Source organism: Bubalus kerabau, chromosome 7 (assembly GCF_029407905.1).
Source record: "Bubalus kerabau isolate K-KA32 ecotype Philippines breed swamp buffalo chromosome 7, PCC_UOA_SB_1v2, whole genome shotgun sequence".
Classification (NCBI taxonomy): Eukaryota; Metazoa; Chordata; class Mammalia; order Artiodactyla; family Bovidae; genus Bubalus; species Bubalus kerabau.
The window spans coordinates 119827687-119844500 of NC_073630.1; the positions used below are offsets into that span (position 1 = coordinate 119827687).

A 16814-nucleotide genomic window follows, 5' to 3' on the forward strand; every position below is an offset into this window, starting at 1 on the left:
CGGAGGTGGCGGGGCGCGAGCGCGGCCTGCTGGGAGTTGTAGTCGCTCGGCCTGTGGGCGAGAAGGCTGTGCGGGGGCGTGGCAGTATTTTACCCAACGTTCCTACTTCTCGCCGGCTCAGTTATCGCGAGATGCGGGCGGCTGTCTCAGTCTGCGAAGACGCACGTGTCTGCGGAGGGACCCCGAGCCGCGGCCGCCTTCTCTTCCTCGTCCGCATCCTGAGGTGTGGCGTGTGTCGCCATGGGGAAGGCCAGGTCCGCCGCGCGCGGGAAGGCCTCTGCGGCCCCGGCGGGCGCGTTGGGGGGCCGGGCGAGGCCGAACCCCAACCCATTCGAGGTGAAAGTAAACCGGCAGAAGTTCCAGGTTCTGGGCAGGAAGACGCGCCACGACGTGGGCCTGCCCGGGGTGTCGCGCGCGCGGGCCCTCCAGAAGGTCAGCGGGCAGTCGGGCCTTCCGGGGAGGGGGCGTCCTCCGAGGGGTCCCCTGCCTGCCGGCCCGGACCAGCCGCGCGGCCCTGCTGTCCCGACCCCCTGCGGCAGCGCGCGGGCGACGGTGCTGGTTCCCCTTCTGTACATAGGATGTGCCAATGGTACCTACCTCCTGGGTGGGCGGCTGGAAGGGTGGGACGCGTCCCCTGAGAGAGCCCTCAGGACAGCCCGGCGCAGTTAGACGCCGTGTGTGCGTCACATGTCGCACCTTCTTGCCTCTGCTTCTGCGTGTGATGGGGCGACATCGCCCTGCAGAACCGCTGTCGCTCCTTGGAGCCCCAGCGCACAGGTCCAGCCTCCTCTGACATAGCTAATCACTTCTGTGCTGCCCTGGTCACCGTGGGGCCCGCTTAACCGCCTTCCTTGAGACTGAGCTCTGCTGGTTTAAGGATAAGGGATTACACAGGCTGCTCAGTAGATGCTTGGTGAAGGAATGCATCAACATAGGACTTCCCTGGTGGGCTCAGACGGTAAAATAATCCGCCTGCAGTGCGGGAGACCTGGGTGCGATGCCTGGGTCGGGAAGATCCTCAGGAGAAGGAAATGGCAACCCACTCCTGTACTCTTGCCTGGAAAATCCCATGGACCGAGGAGCCTGGTGGGCTACAGTCCATGGGGTCGCAAAGAGTCAGCACGACTGAGCAACTTCACTTTTGAAGCACATGACTTTGTCCTTTGCAAGGTAACTGAAATGCTAACCTTTTTGGAAAACCTCACAGCCATCCCTTTTCTTGTGCTTACGGTCCCAGACTATTCTGTACTTTCAGATTCCATTCTGCTGGCATTCTCTATGTAGCTTCTGAGACATGCTCATTGGGTGGTTTTAACTATTTATTGTCATCCTGAGGAGGAGACATTAGTAGATTAGTGAAAAAATTAAGGCGCGGAAAGGACAAGTAAATTTCCTACAGTCACACATTTGGTAAGGGCTAGGGTGTGCACTGGGTTTAAACACCTGGGAAAGCTTGGCACGCCACTGAGCGCTCTTGTTTAGGCTCTGTTCTGGCAGGTGAAGGAGTAAAGGTGGAGTAACCCCTGACCCTGTCTTCATGGGCTCATAAACTGTGCTGTCCCAATGTGCGATCCAACTGATCTTTGAATGGAATCAAACATCATCCTTACTTGAAGGAACTGGCAGTAGTGGAAGACAAAACAGTCTTACCGCTGACTCTGCCATGCCCCCACCACACACCTCAGGGCAGGCTGGGGCAGGGTGGGGGCAGCAGGAGCTCCAGAACAGACAGATGTGTCTTCCCCACTTAAGCCTCAGTGTCCTGTTTTCTCCTTAGGAGCCTGAGGTAGGAACTGCCACTCTCCTTTTCAGATGAGGCCGTAGGCGCCTCCCGGAGCCCGCACTGGGAGGCGTTGCTGCAGTGGGGTCCCACGTCCTCACTCTTGTCTCCACCTCCTGGGCGACACGTGCGTGTCCACGAATGACCCAGAGAGCACTGTGAGTTTTGGTGTGGGAGCTCAGCGGTAACGAATCTGTTTGCGGTGCAGCAGATGCGGGTTTGATCCAGGATCTTCCGTTCCCATGGAGGAGGAGATGGCAACCCACTCCAGTATTCTTGTCTTGAGAATCCCATAGAGGAGCCTGGCGGGCTGCACTCCGTGGGGCCTCAGAGAGTCAGATGTGAGTGAAGCAACAGCACACACACAGATTTTAGCAGCCAGTTCAGTTCAGTCGTTCAGTCGAGTCCAGCCCTTTGCGACTCCATGGATCACAGCGCCCCGGGCCTCCCTGTCGACCACATGTACAGATACCGGCAGGCATGTGAGCATAACCAGCCACGGACAGGCAGTGCTGCCGCAGTCTCTGCAATTGATGGTGGAGGCGGTGTGGACATAAAGAGCTTCTCAGCTCCTGGTTCCCTGGCTTCTCTTTCTCTCAGCTACAACCTCAACTCATCGGGCTGCTTCACCTGGCAGAGTGACCTCTGAGCACTCGATTGTTCTGCTGTTTTCTGGTTGCTGTTGTTTTGCTGTAACCTTGGGTGTTAGGCACAAGGTACCAGCACTCCCTAGCGAATCCCCTGGGTTCCTGATCTCCTCTTGACTCCATTGTCTGGCAGTTTCCCCTCAGTAATTGAAATCAGTTTTTGTAGCCAATAGATTGGCCTTTCTTGGACTGTTGGTTTCAGTGGCCTGAGGCGTCTTCCAGTTCATTAGACCCGGCAGTGCGTCCCATTGTGGAAGTGGCTCCATTCTGGGGACCCAGATTGCCAAGCCATCAGAGCTCAGGGTTGCCAGGACCAGTGAGAGACAGTTCTGTGGTCTGCTTTTCAGCGCACCCAGACTCTGCTGAAGGAGTACAAGGAAAGGGATAAGTCCAACGTGTTCCGAGATAAACGCTTTGGGGAGTACAACAGCAGCATCAGCCCGGAGGAGAAGATGATGAAGAGGTTTGCTCTGGAGCAGCAGGTAGGGGAGATGGGGGAGGGTCCCCTGCTGTCTCCTTGCCCAGAAGGCAGGAGGAGGAGGCCGTTCCCCCTCGTTCAGTTACGCTTCTGTGGATGACAGCGGGGCATCATGAATGGTGTGGCTCGCCTGGCTAGGCCCAAGGGGAAGCAGCCTTCTGCACACACCAGCTGGGCAGAGAGATGCCTCAGCCAGAGTGCACAGCAGTGACGCATCCTGGAGGGGGTCCGGGTGTGGTGGCGAGGTCCTAGTGCCATTTCCCAGCGCCTTAGACGGGCCGGTTGATTTATTTACCTTCTGTAGGTTCTGTTTCTATCTGAATCATTACTCAAATGACCCAGAATCATCTTAAAGCTACATTGACACATTGCACAAAAATGAAAAAAGTAATTTTTTTTAAACTTTAAATGAATATGGAAATTTTAGGAGATGGACTTTTTTTCTGTCCTGTTAGCGACAACATGAAAAAAAAAGCATCTACAACCTAAATGAAGATGAAGAATTAACTCATTACGGCCAGTCTTTGGCGGATATCGAAAAGCACAATGACATCGTGGATAGTGACAGCGACACCGAGGGCCGGGGAGCGCTGTCAGGTGAGGCCCGGGCCCCCGCGCCCTGCTCCCGGACGCTCGTCCTGCCGCTCCTGCCCCGGCAGCGAGAAAACGCAGCTGCAGACCTTTCCAAAGGTGTATGTGTCCATAAGATATACAGACTTCTGTAAGCTGAGAAGGCGCTTCCGTATCCTTTCTCTTGTTCGAACTTTACCCCAGCTCATTTTACCCATGAGCTCAGAGAATTGGGGAGATTGTCCATCAGTTGTAGGTAAAACCCACTGTGCTAATCCCTGGACAGCACTTCTGTGCAAACCCACTCTGCTTTGCTACCACTGAGTCATTGGTTCTGACCAAGTGTGTTCCAGGACAGTGTTTATCTAGTTCTCTTAGGCTTCGTTTACTCCAGAACCAATTGTGGCAGTTTTGTGGAGAAAGGAACATTGAGCTGCTTATTTATAGGTAGTAATGAAGGAGATATACATTGAACTGAGTTAACATTGACATGCAGCTAAACTGAGTTAGGAGTCAGCTCAGGTCTGATCATCTTGGGCCCTTTTATAAGGTCGGGGTCGTGTCATTAGGATTTCACCCTTGTACGTTAAAATATCCTCTGTTCAGCATCTTCAGAAAAGCTGCTGCTTTCTGGTGTGTGGAAAGCCAACACATTAAACCCATGACTGCCTTTTGGTTTGTGGGTGATGCGGGGGCAGGAGGCCTGGGAATGAGGGTGGCCCGTGGATCATCCACAGCACCAGGAGGTGGGCACGACTGCTGAGGCTCTGTGGTTGAGAGAGAACGTAGTTCATCTCCAGAGCCCTTCGTTTTGCACTTTCTGTTGTTCAGAGCTCTTCATACTTCACTGTTAACGCACACTCACGTGCACTGTGGGTGAAGGGGCCCATACGTTTGATGGCATGACCTTTATCACATAGTCAGCAGCCCCCCGCCATGTTCCTGCGAGGAGCTGTGGTGTCAGGTGGCTGGGGAAAGCGAGCGTCCAGCTCCAGGTGTTGGTCCTGGGGACTCAGCTGTTCCTTTGAGGCTTCCTGTCCTCCTCTGGTTTTTATAGCAAGCTCATCAAAATCTAAGTAACTTGTACGAGAAAAGCCTGTTAACTTCTAAAAATATATTTACTGTACCTTTAACAATGAACCATTAGGAAACATTCTGTTTTGTTCAGCTACGTAATACGTGTTCTCCTTGTTTAGAATTCCATCTTAAAAGTCAACTCGAATTTTCTAATTAAATCCTGTACTAAGTGCGCCAACAGATTTTATTTTTCCTTTGAGAATCCTTTCTGGGATCTTTCATGTCCTAGCACCTTGTTAGTGAATGTTTATAAATTTTTATTTTCAGAAAACATTGTGAACAATCTTGAGTTAGTAGAACACTACGTGACAGTGGCTTCTAATGTGCAGAGCATCCTGGGAAGCAGAGGAACCAGTCAGTCACTGACCCCTTATAATTGCAGAGCATCCTGGGAAGCAGAGGAACCAGTCAGTCACTGACCCCTTATAATTGCAGAGCATCCTGGGAAGCAGAGAAACCAGTCAGTCACTGACTCCTTATAATTGCAGAGCATCCTGGGAAGCAGAGGAACCAATCAGTCACTGACCCCTTATAATTGCAGAGCATCCTGGGAAGCAGAGGAACCAGTCAGTCGCTGACCCCTTATAATGTGCAGAGCATCCTGGGAAGCAGAGGAACCAATCAGTCACTGACCCCTTATAATGTGCAGAGCATCCTGGGAAGCAGAGGAACCAGTCAGTCGCTGACCCCCTTATAATGTGCAGAGCATCCTGGGAAGCAGAGGAACCAGTCAGTCGCTGATCCCCTTATAATATGCAGAGCATCTTGGGAAGCAGAGGAACCAGTCAGTCGCTGACCTCCTTATAATGTGCAGAGCATCCTGGGAAGCAGAGGAACCAGTCAGTCGCTGACCTCCTTATAATGTGCAGAGCATCCTGGGAAGCAGAGGAACCAGTCAGTCGCTGACCCCTTATAATGTGCAGAGCATCCTGGGAAGCAGAGGAACCAGTCAGTCGCTGATCCCTTTATAATGTGCAGAGCATTCTGGGAAGCAGAGGAACCAGTCACTGACCCATTCTTGTGCCTCTGAGCTTCCTCAGAGGGGCTCGTCTGGTTTAAGCGCCCACTGTACCTATGATCTCAGTGACCACCCAGTGAGAATTTCCTCTTGAACGTGGAATGGGTTTTCAGGACCGATCTCGGAGAAACACTGGCAGAGCGGCTGCAAAACCCGCTTCTGGGTGGGCCTGGGCTTCACGGGGTTCTCTGCTCCGTTTGCAGCCGAGCTGACCGCGACGCACTTCGGAGGCGGAGGCGGGCCAGTCTCCGGGAAGGCCGCCCAGCAGCCTGGCGGGGGCGAGGAGCCACCCAAGTCCCGCAGGGAGCTGATTGAGGAGCTCATCGCCAGGTCCAAGCAGGAGAAGGTGAGCGGCTGCCTTCGTGCCAGGGCAGCTCCTCCCTGGGACTCGCCACTGGGACGCCCCCAGCCTTTTCTCGCTGGGCGGTTTTAGGTTGTATTAAAACTTTCTGTGAATATAATGAAAGTGGTCACTTGACTAGGAGCACAGGATGCGTGTTAACGCCATCGGGCAGGTACCCTGATGGTTTCTTGTGTTTGGGAGTTTGATTTGGGGGATGGGTGTTTTGAGTTGGTTTTGGCGCGTATCAGGGGTTGAGGAACAGCCTCACAGCAGGGACTTGGTTCTGCCTGGTGGGCTCCTGAGAGGCTCCTTTCTCATGGTCTGTTTGAGTCGGCAAGGTGGGTGTTGGCTGAGTGCTTGTCCAGTGGGGCCTGGACACCAACAGTAATGGGGTGTGTTCCATCTGTGCTTTTTCCCCAGAGGGAGAGACAGGCTCAACGGGAAGATGCCCTTGAACTCACAGAGAAGCTAGACCAAGACTGGAAAGAAATCCAGGCTCTCCTGGCCCGCAAGACGCCCAAGTCTGAGAGTGGAGGTGGAAAGGAGAAGCCCAAGGTGGGGCGGACACGTCTCACTCGGCCTGGCCTTGAGCCATGCACTTCTTCCAATAAGGGGGAGCCGGGCATCTGCTCTCCTTTTAGGTCCTTTAGGACCTGAGTGTTTTGTTGAACTTTGATATTGAGGTTGCTGATGTGTGTTCCGTTGGGGTGGAAGTAGAGTGGAAGTTATTTCAATATTTACTCCAGAAAAATGACACTAAAGAAAATGGTGGTTTCTTGGTATCAGGAAGACTTGGGGTGGGGGAAGACCTTCAGGGGGTATCCGAATTTTAGTCTAAGTGTTGAAACAGCTGCCGTCTTCTGAGGCACTGGTTTCTAAGGAATGGTAGTCTCTCACCAGCCTCCCCTGTGGCCGTCTGCACATCTGTGCGTCGACCTCCCTGTTCTTTCCTCAAGACCCCGTTTGGGGGCTTAATGCCTGAATGCGTAAGGGTTAGTTTTCTTAAAGCAGGTGTATTTGGAGAAGAATTTTTGTATATGGCCCAGAAGTGTCTGCCAAGCCTGACCAGGACCAGTCTGTCACACAAGCAGAAAAGACTCAGGACACAGTTTGGCCTCTTCTATAACAGCGTCCAGCCACGACCAACACGTGTGGGGAGCTAATTATGCAAGTCTTTTATATTTAAAAAAAAATTCTTCTGTCTGCCCTAGCCTGATGCATATGACATGATGGTTCGTGAGCTCGGCTTTGAAATGAAAGCGCAGCCCTCTAACAGGATGAAAACGGAGGAGGAGCTGGCCAGGGAGGAGCAGGAGCGCCTCAGACGCTTGGAGGTACTGGCGGGGCTGGGGGCACTTCCCTGGGAAGCCTTTTATCAGTGGGCTCTTTATAGCCTACGGATAAGTTTCTGTTTGTTTACTGTGGTGATGAGGGTGATGGTTTAGTCCATAAGTCCGACTGTTGTGACCCCATGGGCTGACCCTACGGACTGCAGCCCTCCAAGCGCTTCTGTCCATGGGATTCTCCAGGCAAGAATACTGGAGTGGGTTGCCACGCCCTCCTCCAAGGATCTTCTGACCGAGGGATGGAACCCGGGTCTCCTGCACTGCAGGCAGATTCTTTACCAACTTAGCTATGAGGGAAGCCCTGAAATACTGTTTTAGTATATTTTTGACTATAAGCAAAAAAAAAAAAGCAGATAATACCCAGTATAACAAAAATGACATTTTTTCCTAATTCATTTACCTCAAAACAGCTGCTGGCGATACAGTGCACTCCTGTCTCACGTTTTTCTCTTAAAAGTTTTTTAAATTTTCTGTATGTTACAAACAAACACGAAATAGAGGCTTGCTCCCGCGCTTCTGGCCGTTCCTGCTCCCGCCGGGGGCCGCCTGCGGCGTCCGCTGCCTGTGCTCAGGTGGAGACGATGCCGGGCCACTTATTTCGGGCCTCAGCGTAGGGTGTTGGGTTCCTCTCCTGGGGTCTGGCAGCGAGTGAAATTCAGTCCGGTTGGCGGGCGTCACTTGGCCAGAGAAACCTCAGTCTAACAGGGTTTTTCCTTCCTTGTGCCAGAAGTATTTCTGCTGCGATACTTATTTTTATTTTTGTTAAATAAGTGTTCCATATGATGCATTCTGAGGGCCTGCCTGTTTGGCTAAAGACAGAAAGCAGAGGGCAGGCCTGACGCAGCTGCGAAGCTGGGGGCGCCGGGCGGCCTGCGTCCCTGCCCGGCGCCTGCTCAGCAGCAACCCTCCTCTTCCTCCTCAGGCCGAGAGGCTCCGGAGGATGCTTGGGAGAGACGAGGATGCGCACAGCAAGAGACCGAAGCACCTGTCGGCCGACGACCTAAACGATGGCTTCATGCTGGACACAGATGACCGGCGCTTGCTTTCTTACAAAGTTAGGTGTTTGCCTTCTTTCCTGGTTTTCATTTAAAGTGGCAGATTTTCTGGTTTCTCACCTAATAGCTTTACCACAGACGGGAACTGTCTTTCTAGAAACAGCTAGCTTCTCTGCCCAGAGTCCTGGTGGCAGGGACCACAGAGTGCAGGTCCCAGGCCTTGAGCCCACGGACGCGCAGCGGCCTTGAAAGGGTGGGAGAGGCCCGGTGCCCCCAGGCCTCTGGCCCTCGGGCACAGCCACAGCCATGCTGGCCGCTGTACCAGAGGACTGATGTGTCTGGTGTCTGCGCTCTGTTGCAGGATGGGAAGATAAACATCGAGGAGGAGCCGAGTGGGGACGCCAGTGGTGGGGAGAGCGGAGAGGAAGAAGAGGAGGAGGGCGAAGGCTGGAGCGAGGTGGGCCCGGAGGACAGTGACAGCCCGGACGGCCACTCGGACCTGGAGTCTGACGCCGACAGCGAGGACACGCGCGGCCCCGACGGCCCCGTGGGCCGGGAGTCTGACGCCCACAGCACGGATGCGTGCGCGCAGCCCCAGGGGGATCAGCGTCCAAGCCCTGGAGAGCGGCTGCCAAGGGACGACCAGGCGGCAGCCAGGGCCCAGCTGCCCTACACCTTCGCAGGTCAGCAGACCCCTGGCATCGAGGTTTCCAAGTAGCGGGGGGACCTGGCGAGGCTGCCCGGCTGGGCTCTTAGCAGGGGGGCGGGGCCAACCCGGCCACACGCCCACCCTGCCCGTCTGTGCCGGCCTGGCTGGCAGACAGAGTCGGTCATCCTTCTCCGCAGCGTCCCCTGGGCCTGACCCCAGGGCTCCGGGCGGCCTCTTGGCCGTTGTGTGACTCCGCAGTGCTGAGGGCTGCCAGGGGGATCTGTTGGAACTCGTGATACGCACACAAGACGAGGGTTTCTATGATAGGGGTGGACCTGTCTCCGTGGGGGAAGCAAACGGAGTCCTGTTGCTTAGTTTGTGTTCAGTATTCATGCTTGTGTTACCAGAAATGTGAGTAGTTCTCATTTTACAAGTTAAGTGTGGAGCGTGTTTTGTACTTTTTGTTTGTTATTTTGATAGTTCCCGAATCCTGCGAGGAACTGAAGTCTTTACTGTCCGGAAAATCGACGGAAGACCAGCTTTTGGTTGTGGAGAGAATTCAGAAATGCAACCACCCAAGCCTCGCAGTGGGGAACAAAGCAAAGCTGGAAGTACGCTGGCTGTCCCCCTGTGGCGCCGGGAGCGGGCAGAAGCCTGGCAGCCGCGGCACCGACGGCCACCGAGCACTCGCCGTGTTCACGGCCGGCTGCTTTCCGTGGGGGCGGGCCAGCGAGCGGGGCCTGGATGGGTGTTGGCTCCGGGTCCGTGGCAGGGCCAGGGGTGTGAGGGGAGCCCCGGCACTGCCCACCATGAGTCCACCCCGCACGAGGGTCCGGGGAGTGGGTGCTGGGCGTGCGCCTATCCTCTCCCAGTAACGCCGCACCCTGACCACGGCGGGGCTGATCACGTTCTCCATCCAGTAGTCTGGTGTGGCCTCCGGCCGAGGGAGCCACACCCGGGCCCTGCGCTCCCCGCCCTGCAGCCCGCCTCCCATCGCGCACCCATCCCTGCAGCCCTTGACACCCCCGGCCATTCGGGGGCGCGGGGGCGGGTGTCCTGGGTGGGCCTCTCTGGGCTCGCCCTGGGCGCTGACCTACCCTGTTCCTGCAGAAACTGTTCGGCTTCCTTCTGGAATACATTGGAGACCTGGCTGTAAGCGACCCGCCAGACCTCGGCGTCATCGACAGGCTGGTCATGTGAGTGAAAATTGGGGGTTATCTGGAACCAGGGGCCAAGTTGAACGAATTCTGTGCCATTTAGTGAAGTTGTACAGTGGCTTCGGCATCGGGGAGGCCGCCTTGGCCCTGCACCCGCAGCGAGCTCCGGCCCTCAGTCCTGTCCGCGTGCTCCCCACCGCCCTGGAGGGGGTGTTTTAAATGCCGAACAAATGGGCCTGTGACAGCTTCACCCCTTCAGGCTTGTTCCGAGTATTTGCTGGCTCATCTGTTTCATTCGCTGTCTGCTCCTGCCCCGGGGGAGCTCTGGGCTGGGTCTACACCCTGTGCAAAAGGGCCCCTGCGGGCAGAGCCACTGGCTCCGGGGCCCTGTTGGCTATAAGAGGATGCAGTGGCCAGGGTGCTGAGTCGGGGGGCGGGGGGTGATGAGAGCAGACACCCCAGGCCAGCCTGGGCTGCACACCCTCCTCTGTGCCAGCCTCTGCCCCCAGGAGAGCTGGTGAGGCATCCATGGGTTCAGCACACACGGGACCTGCTCCCCGGGCTGCGACGTGTAGACAGGGCTCATTCTGCCACCACTGCTGGAAAGTTACAACCAGGATTCTAGGAAAAGGTGAAAATGAGTCCAGATTATCACAGACACTATTGGAAAAGTTCTTGGGTCACCAGCACGGCCTGTCAGGCATAAGAGTCAGGGCTTCTGGCTCCAACTTGGTAGGCAGCTGACGCCACAGCAGAATGGTGAATGTGGGGTTTCTTATCTTTGTTCCCTGCAGACATTCTCCCTGACCTGTCTTTCTGATTAACAGGCCATTGTATAACCTTTGCCAGATGTTTCCTGAGTCTGCAAGTGACGCTGTGAAATTTGTCCTCCGAGACGCCATGCACGAGATGGAAGGGACCGTTGAGACCACAGGCCGGGCAGCCTTCCCAGGCCTGGACGTGGTGAGCGGGGGCTTGCGGACATCAGCCGTCCTGCGCGGTGTCCTGGCATGGGGGGGTGAGGGCTTCTAGGGGGTGTCTGCCCAGTGCCTCCAGGGCCATCCGGGGATCGCACGGGACAAGGCCCGGGAGGAGTGCTGACCGTTAACAGCGAGCTGCCGTGTGCTTGGGACAGAGTTCCTGGTTTGCTTTCTCTGTGAACAGAGCCGTTCACACCGGGGGCGTGTTTTCCTGAGGACGAACCTCTGGGCAGGTTGCTCCTGCCGGCGACCTTTGATGGCTCTGAGGTTTCTGAGGTTTCACACACTCCAGGACTGTTGTCCTCTCCGCTCACTGGAGGGATCCTGCTCAGTTATCTCATTCTTTGCTCTCTGTGTTAAAAATGAGCTAACGGTGCTGGCAGGAACCTGCGAGTCCAGGCTTCATGTTGGTGGTTAACAGGCTCCTCAAGCAGGGGCCTGAGCCAGGGTCCGTGGCTTCAGTCCTCCTGGGAGCCGCGGCCCCTTCCCTGTGGAGCCGTGTCTGAGCGGACCCAGCTGGCCTCCCTGCAGCGACTTCCCGCGGGGCAGGCCGGCATCAGCCGGCCGCCTGGGCTTCACCCCGGTCCCCGTCTGGGCTCGCGGGCGGGAGCAGTGGCTGCAGTGGTCCGTGGCCCGTGGGCTGGCCTGAGGGTTTAGGAGTTGATGTCACCGAACCAAACAGGTCCACGCTTGTCCTATGCTCGCAGAGCCAGTGAGCGGACGTGGGTCCTGGGGAAGGACAGCACAGCCTTACTGCAGGCGCCGGACAGGGACGGGCCGCTCGTGCTCAAGAGACCCAGACTCCCGAAGGGTTTCTGGGGAGGGGTTTAAAGGCAACTTTGAGGTGAAGGTCGTGGCTGTGTGACCAGCTCGTGGCCTTTCTGCCGATTGGTTGGTGGTGTGTCTGAGGTGTCAGCCTCTGCTTCCCGCCTGTCTGGGGCCTAGTGTCCTGGCAGCGTGGGTCACTGTCCCCAGTGGGTGTGGTCTGCTTCTGTGATCAGCACAGAGGTGCACGGCAGGCTGTCCTGTGCGTCCCTCCTCTAATCTGGGTGGTGGCCTGCCTCTCCAGCTCATTTACTTGAAAATTGCTGGGATGTTGTTCCCAACCTCTGACTTTTGGCACCCGGTCATCACGCCTGCGCTGCTGTGCTTGAGCCAGCTGCTCACCAAGGTACGTCAGACCATCCCCATCAGAGCCGCCCCCCCTTGGAGTGTGCAAGGGCCGTGACTGAACAAAACCCCCCTGAAAGGGCCTGTGAACACAGCAGGCCGGCCGTGCCCTCCCAGGGCCCCTGGACAGGGTGACGGCGCGGCATCCCATCAGACCCCTGCTGGCTTTAAGAGTCCAAACTGTTCCTTCTCCTCGATGGGCATGTGGTCGGTGCCCGCTTACTGTGGGGGTTATAGCTGGTTCCCTACAACCGGTGGACCTCGTGGTCACAGAGCCCCGTCTCCGGGGCCCCTTGTCCGCCTCTGCTCCACCCCGGAGGCCACAGTCCCGGGGAAGCCGGGTGCCTGCCAGCGGGCGTTCCAGAACATTCCTGACCAGCCCTGCGCTCCTCGCCAGTGCCCTGTGCAGTCACTGCAGGACGTGGTCAAGGGGCTCTTCGTGTGCTGCGTGTCCCTGGACTACGTGGCTCTGTCCCAGAGGTTCATTCCTGAGCTCATCAATTTTCTCGCTGGGATTCTTCACATGGCAACTCCAAACAAGCAGAGCCAAGGTGAGTAGGTTCCAGGAAGCTTTTTCAAGTATATTGTGCTTCAGAAATTTAAAGGCTTCAGAAGTAATTTGTAGTCAAAAAAGTAGAAAGCTCAGAGCGTGGGAAAGTTAGAAGACAAAAGCACTGTCGTCCAGAGCAGCCTTTCCGCGCGTGTGGACGCGTGCACACAGCCTCACTGTGGAGTCAGGATCACACTGGGTGTGCTGTGCACAGTAGCCACTCTCCACATGGCACAAGTGAGCCGAGTGCAGGTGAAGGACCCCCAGGTGGCAGACTCGGCGCCAGAAACGCCGGAGCGTGGTGTTCTGGGTCGGTCGTGAGTGGAAGCAGTATTGGGGATGGGGATGGAATAATGGTTACGGTTTATCGTGTCTTTCTCTTGTTTTCATGTGGTTAGACTCCATCCTGCCCCCGTCCGGCCAGCTCTCCTGAGGGGCCCCTCACCCTCCTCTGCTTTTCCTTGGTCTGTTGATTCTTTCTGATGCTCAGTCCAGTGTGCCCACGAGAGCAGGGACTACTGCGCTTGGACTTGGCCCAGGTGCCCCTGCCAGAGCTGTCCCTCATCTCTGGTGGTAAACACAGTGCATGCTTGTCCAGTGAACTTCCGCAGGCTTCACCCTGCAGAGCCTGCCTGCAGCCCGTGATCTCAGGCCGTCTCTCCCTGTCCCACCCGGAACCCAGGTTACACTCTGGTGCACCCTTTCAGAGCACTTGGGAAGAACTCGGAGTTGCTTTTGGTTTCTGATGAGGAGGACATGGCCACGTGGCAGAGGAGAAGCCTCCCCCTCCAGTGGGCAGGCGGCCTGAAAGCCCAGACTGAAACGGAGGCCAACCACACCAGGTACATGGGGGCCCGGGGCTGTGGGCTGTGGCACCAGCCTGGACTTCAGAGGCCAGGCCAGGAGCCGGACAGCACCCAGCACCGTGAAGATGCCCTGCGTTACCGCTGCTCACTGGGTTTATCTGTGGGAAATCCTCAGGGTTCCACAGAAAGCTATTAGGTCTAACGAATGAGTTCAGCAAAGTGAGGTTTATTTAAGATGAGGGCTTCGGCCGTCATAGTGAGTGAGTCAGTTTTCCTGGGTCTCTCCCATGTATGTGGGTTGTTCAACTTGATACCAAGGTGGAGCCGCTCTTCTCAGTTGTCACTGCGTGTCCCGAAGCCTTCCTGCTGGGGAACACAGGATGTTGTCTTCAGCTCCTGCCGTCCCCTGCGGCCGCTGCTCAGGGCACAAGTCTGACCGGGAGGCCCTTGGCCCGCGTGGGGGAGGCCTCCACCTCCGGGGAGCTGCCGGCTCTGGGTGATGGGGCCACTCTCGTCCTGCAGGCTGTCCTGCCTGGCCGTGTGTCTGGCTCTGGTGAGGCGCTGTGTGCTCGCCTATGGCGCCCTGCCCTCCTTCCACGACATCGCACGGCCCCTCCGAGCCCTCCTGACGGAGCACCTGGCCACCCGCTGCTGCCCGCCTGCGCTCCAGGTGAGGCCGGGTCTGGGTGCGGGCGGGTGGGCTGGTGTTTCCGCTCAGAGGCTCCAGGGGGCTGCCCCTCGCCACATGCTCCCAACAGCCAGAGCCCCCGGCCAGCGGGGTTCTGCGCCTGCCGCTGTGCGAAAGCAGCTGGGAGAGGTGCCCTCCTGGCCCAGGAGCACCCTGCGTGTGAGTGGGGTTGGTCCCCGTTGTGTGCTCCTCACGGGCCACCCCGCTGTCAGGCTCCTCTGGGGACAGGGTCCAGTTCTGTTGCTCTATGGGTCTCAGTGGGCCTGAGGTCCCACCAGGCCACGCACTGAGGCCGCCGTGGCCCACAGCCCCGAGGGGCTCAGGGAAGGGGCGGCGGGAGGGCCGAGCGCCGGTCCATGGGTGGGCCGCCTGAGTGAGCTTCTTGGCGTCGCAGGAGCTGAGTCGGAGCGTTCTGACGGAGATGGAAAACCAGCCGAGGCACTATCGGCCGCTGGTCTGCGAGAAGAGCAAGCCGGTGCCGCTGAAACTGTTTACCCCCCGGCTCGTCAAAGTGTGAGTGCCGAGGGCCCAGCACCCCAGCCCAGGGAGGCCGGGGGTTTCGGGGGGCCCGGGCGCCGGGACGGCCTCCTGCATCGGGCTCTGCACCCTCAGCCTGGAGTTCGGCAGGAAGCAGGGCAGCACCAGGGAGGAGCAGGAGCGGCGGAGGCTGATCCACAAGCACAAGCGGGAGTTCAAAGGCGCCGTCAGGGAGATCCGCAAGGACAACCAGTTCCTGGCCCGCATGCGGCTCTCGGAGATCATGGAGCGGTGAGCGGGGCGGGCGGGGCGGGCGCTCTGCTGGGGGGAGGCCGGGCCCTCCCGCAACCCCAATGCCAGCACCCCATGGCCAGGCCAGGGCGGAGGGCAGCCTGGGGGTATGTCCCGCTCACTTGTCCTCCACATGTCCTGGACTGAGTCACCGGCCCCACGTGGATCTCACTTGCTGGTTCAGGTGTTAAAAAGGGCAAGATGTTCCCCAAAAAGTAATCAAAAGATGGGTTGTTGTTTTTTTAAGGGATGCGGAAAGAAAACGAAAAGTGAAGCAACTTTTTAACAGCCTGGCCACACAGGAGGGTGAATGGAAAGCTCTGAAGAGGAAGAAGTTCAAAAAATAAATTATGTGTTATAAAAAGACAAGGAGATACTGTATACTGAACACCAAGGGGCTCCTGTCTGAAACGCCAGAGTTTTCTCCTGTACTTCGTTCCTGTTAAAAAGCCTCTCCTGACGAATTGCACTTTTGGAAGTGGGACCAGGCCTCCACGGGAGCAACGTGCCGATAGACTGCATGACGCCTGGGCGTGGTTTCCAGACAGTCCTGAGCTCCATCACGAGGCTCAGGGCGGCGGGGTCCTGGCCAGCATCTCTGCTCAATCAGGCACACGTGCCTCTGTGTGTGATTTGCGGTGGTATTTATAACGTTACATGATTTTCAGTTATTAATGAAACAAGTGTGCACACAGTTTGGAAGTCAAGAAAGAAAAGCCACCTGTTTCCCTGGCACCAGCAGCTGTGACTGGTGGCACCCTAATCCAGCCTCGGGCGGCTGACCGCTGGGGAAGGCGGAAGGGGTTGGGCTGCGTGGACCCAGGCGGCTCTGTAAGGACACAGGAGCTGCCTGCCCACCCTTGTGGCCCTGGGGCTGCAGCCTTGCACAGATGCTGCCTTCCTGCCCGCCCCAGTCCCCCAGGGTCCTGGCTCCCCACATGGCCCCAGGGCACGTGGCAGAGGCCTTGGAGCTATAGATGGCCCTAGAACTCACATCAGGGAGTCCGTCCCTGAGGTCACGAGCCACAGACGTGACCACGAGAGATCTGAGGATCGATCGGCCAGACTGGGTGTGTGCAAGATGAGAAAGAGGGTGACCCATTCAGACCTCCCCAGCGGAGGCTGGTGGGAGTCAAGAGGGATTTGGGGAGCCGTAGGCAGTGTTGGGGCCAGAGCGCCCCCTGGGAGCGGGCGGAGGGGACTGGGGACGGCCTCAGCAGATAAGCCTGCGTCCTCTCCGCCGTCCCCCCAGGATTGTTCCCGTAGGTGTCCGCCAGGTGGGCGACTCCACAGAGCTCAGGCCCTGGTGGGTGTCGGGGCCACGAATGGGGCTGGCTTCTCGCTGTGTAGCCGGCCTGCTGTACAGCCCCAAGGTTCCACCTCGTGTAAACCTGCGCTGCCGCCGCTGCCATTGCCCCCGGCGCTGGGCGCCCAGGTACTGCTACCGAGTTCTGTGGGGAGGGGAAACGGCCCCAGCTCCAGGCTCCGTGTCACCCTGCATCCCCACCTCGGCCCGGCCCGGGCTTCTGCACCCCGTTGCAGGCCTTGTCCTGGAAAAGGTTAGTACCAGGCGGAATGCCCGCCTCAGCCCTGCCTCCTCCGGGCCGAGGGGGGCCTATAGAGGGTCTGGGAAGAAGCTGGTGGTGACGGCAGCTGTGACCGCCCGGCCAGGCGCCAGAGAGGGCCGCGCTGAGAGCCAAACGCTCGGCCGCTTCCCCAGCCACCTCAGCTCCGCCGCCACGCCTGAGCCGCGCCTGCTTCTCGGGGAGAGCGCACTGGTGTTCAAGGGGAA

At 57.6% G+C, this 16814-nt stretch overlaps 1 protein-coding gene across 1 annotated transcript; it reads left to right on the forward strand.

The window, feature by feature from the left end:
* The first annotated feature begins 76 nt into the window (after nt 1–76).
* NOP14 (NOP14 nucleolar protein) lies at nt 77–15719 on the forward strand. Its single transcript, XM_055589240.1, has 18 exons — nt 77–432; nt 2775–2909; nt 3361–3502; nt 5774–5916; nt 6334–6468; nt 7125–7247; nt 8182–8313; nt 8616–8937; nt 9384–9514; nt 10014–10099; nt 10888–11023; nt 12110–12211; nt 12608–12761; nt 13443–13602; nt 14089–14236; nt 14649–14767; nt 14867–15022; nt 15270–15719. The coding sequence occupies exons 1-18, from the start codon at nt 241–243 to the stop codon at nt 15367–15369; spliced, it is 2616 nt and encodes an 871-aa protein (XP_055445215.1). The 5' UTR covers nt 77–240; the 3' UTR covers nt 15370–15719.
* The last annotated feature ends 1095 nt before the right edge of the window (nt 15720–16814 follow it).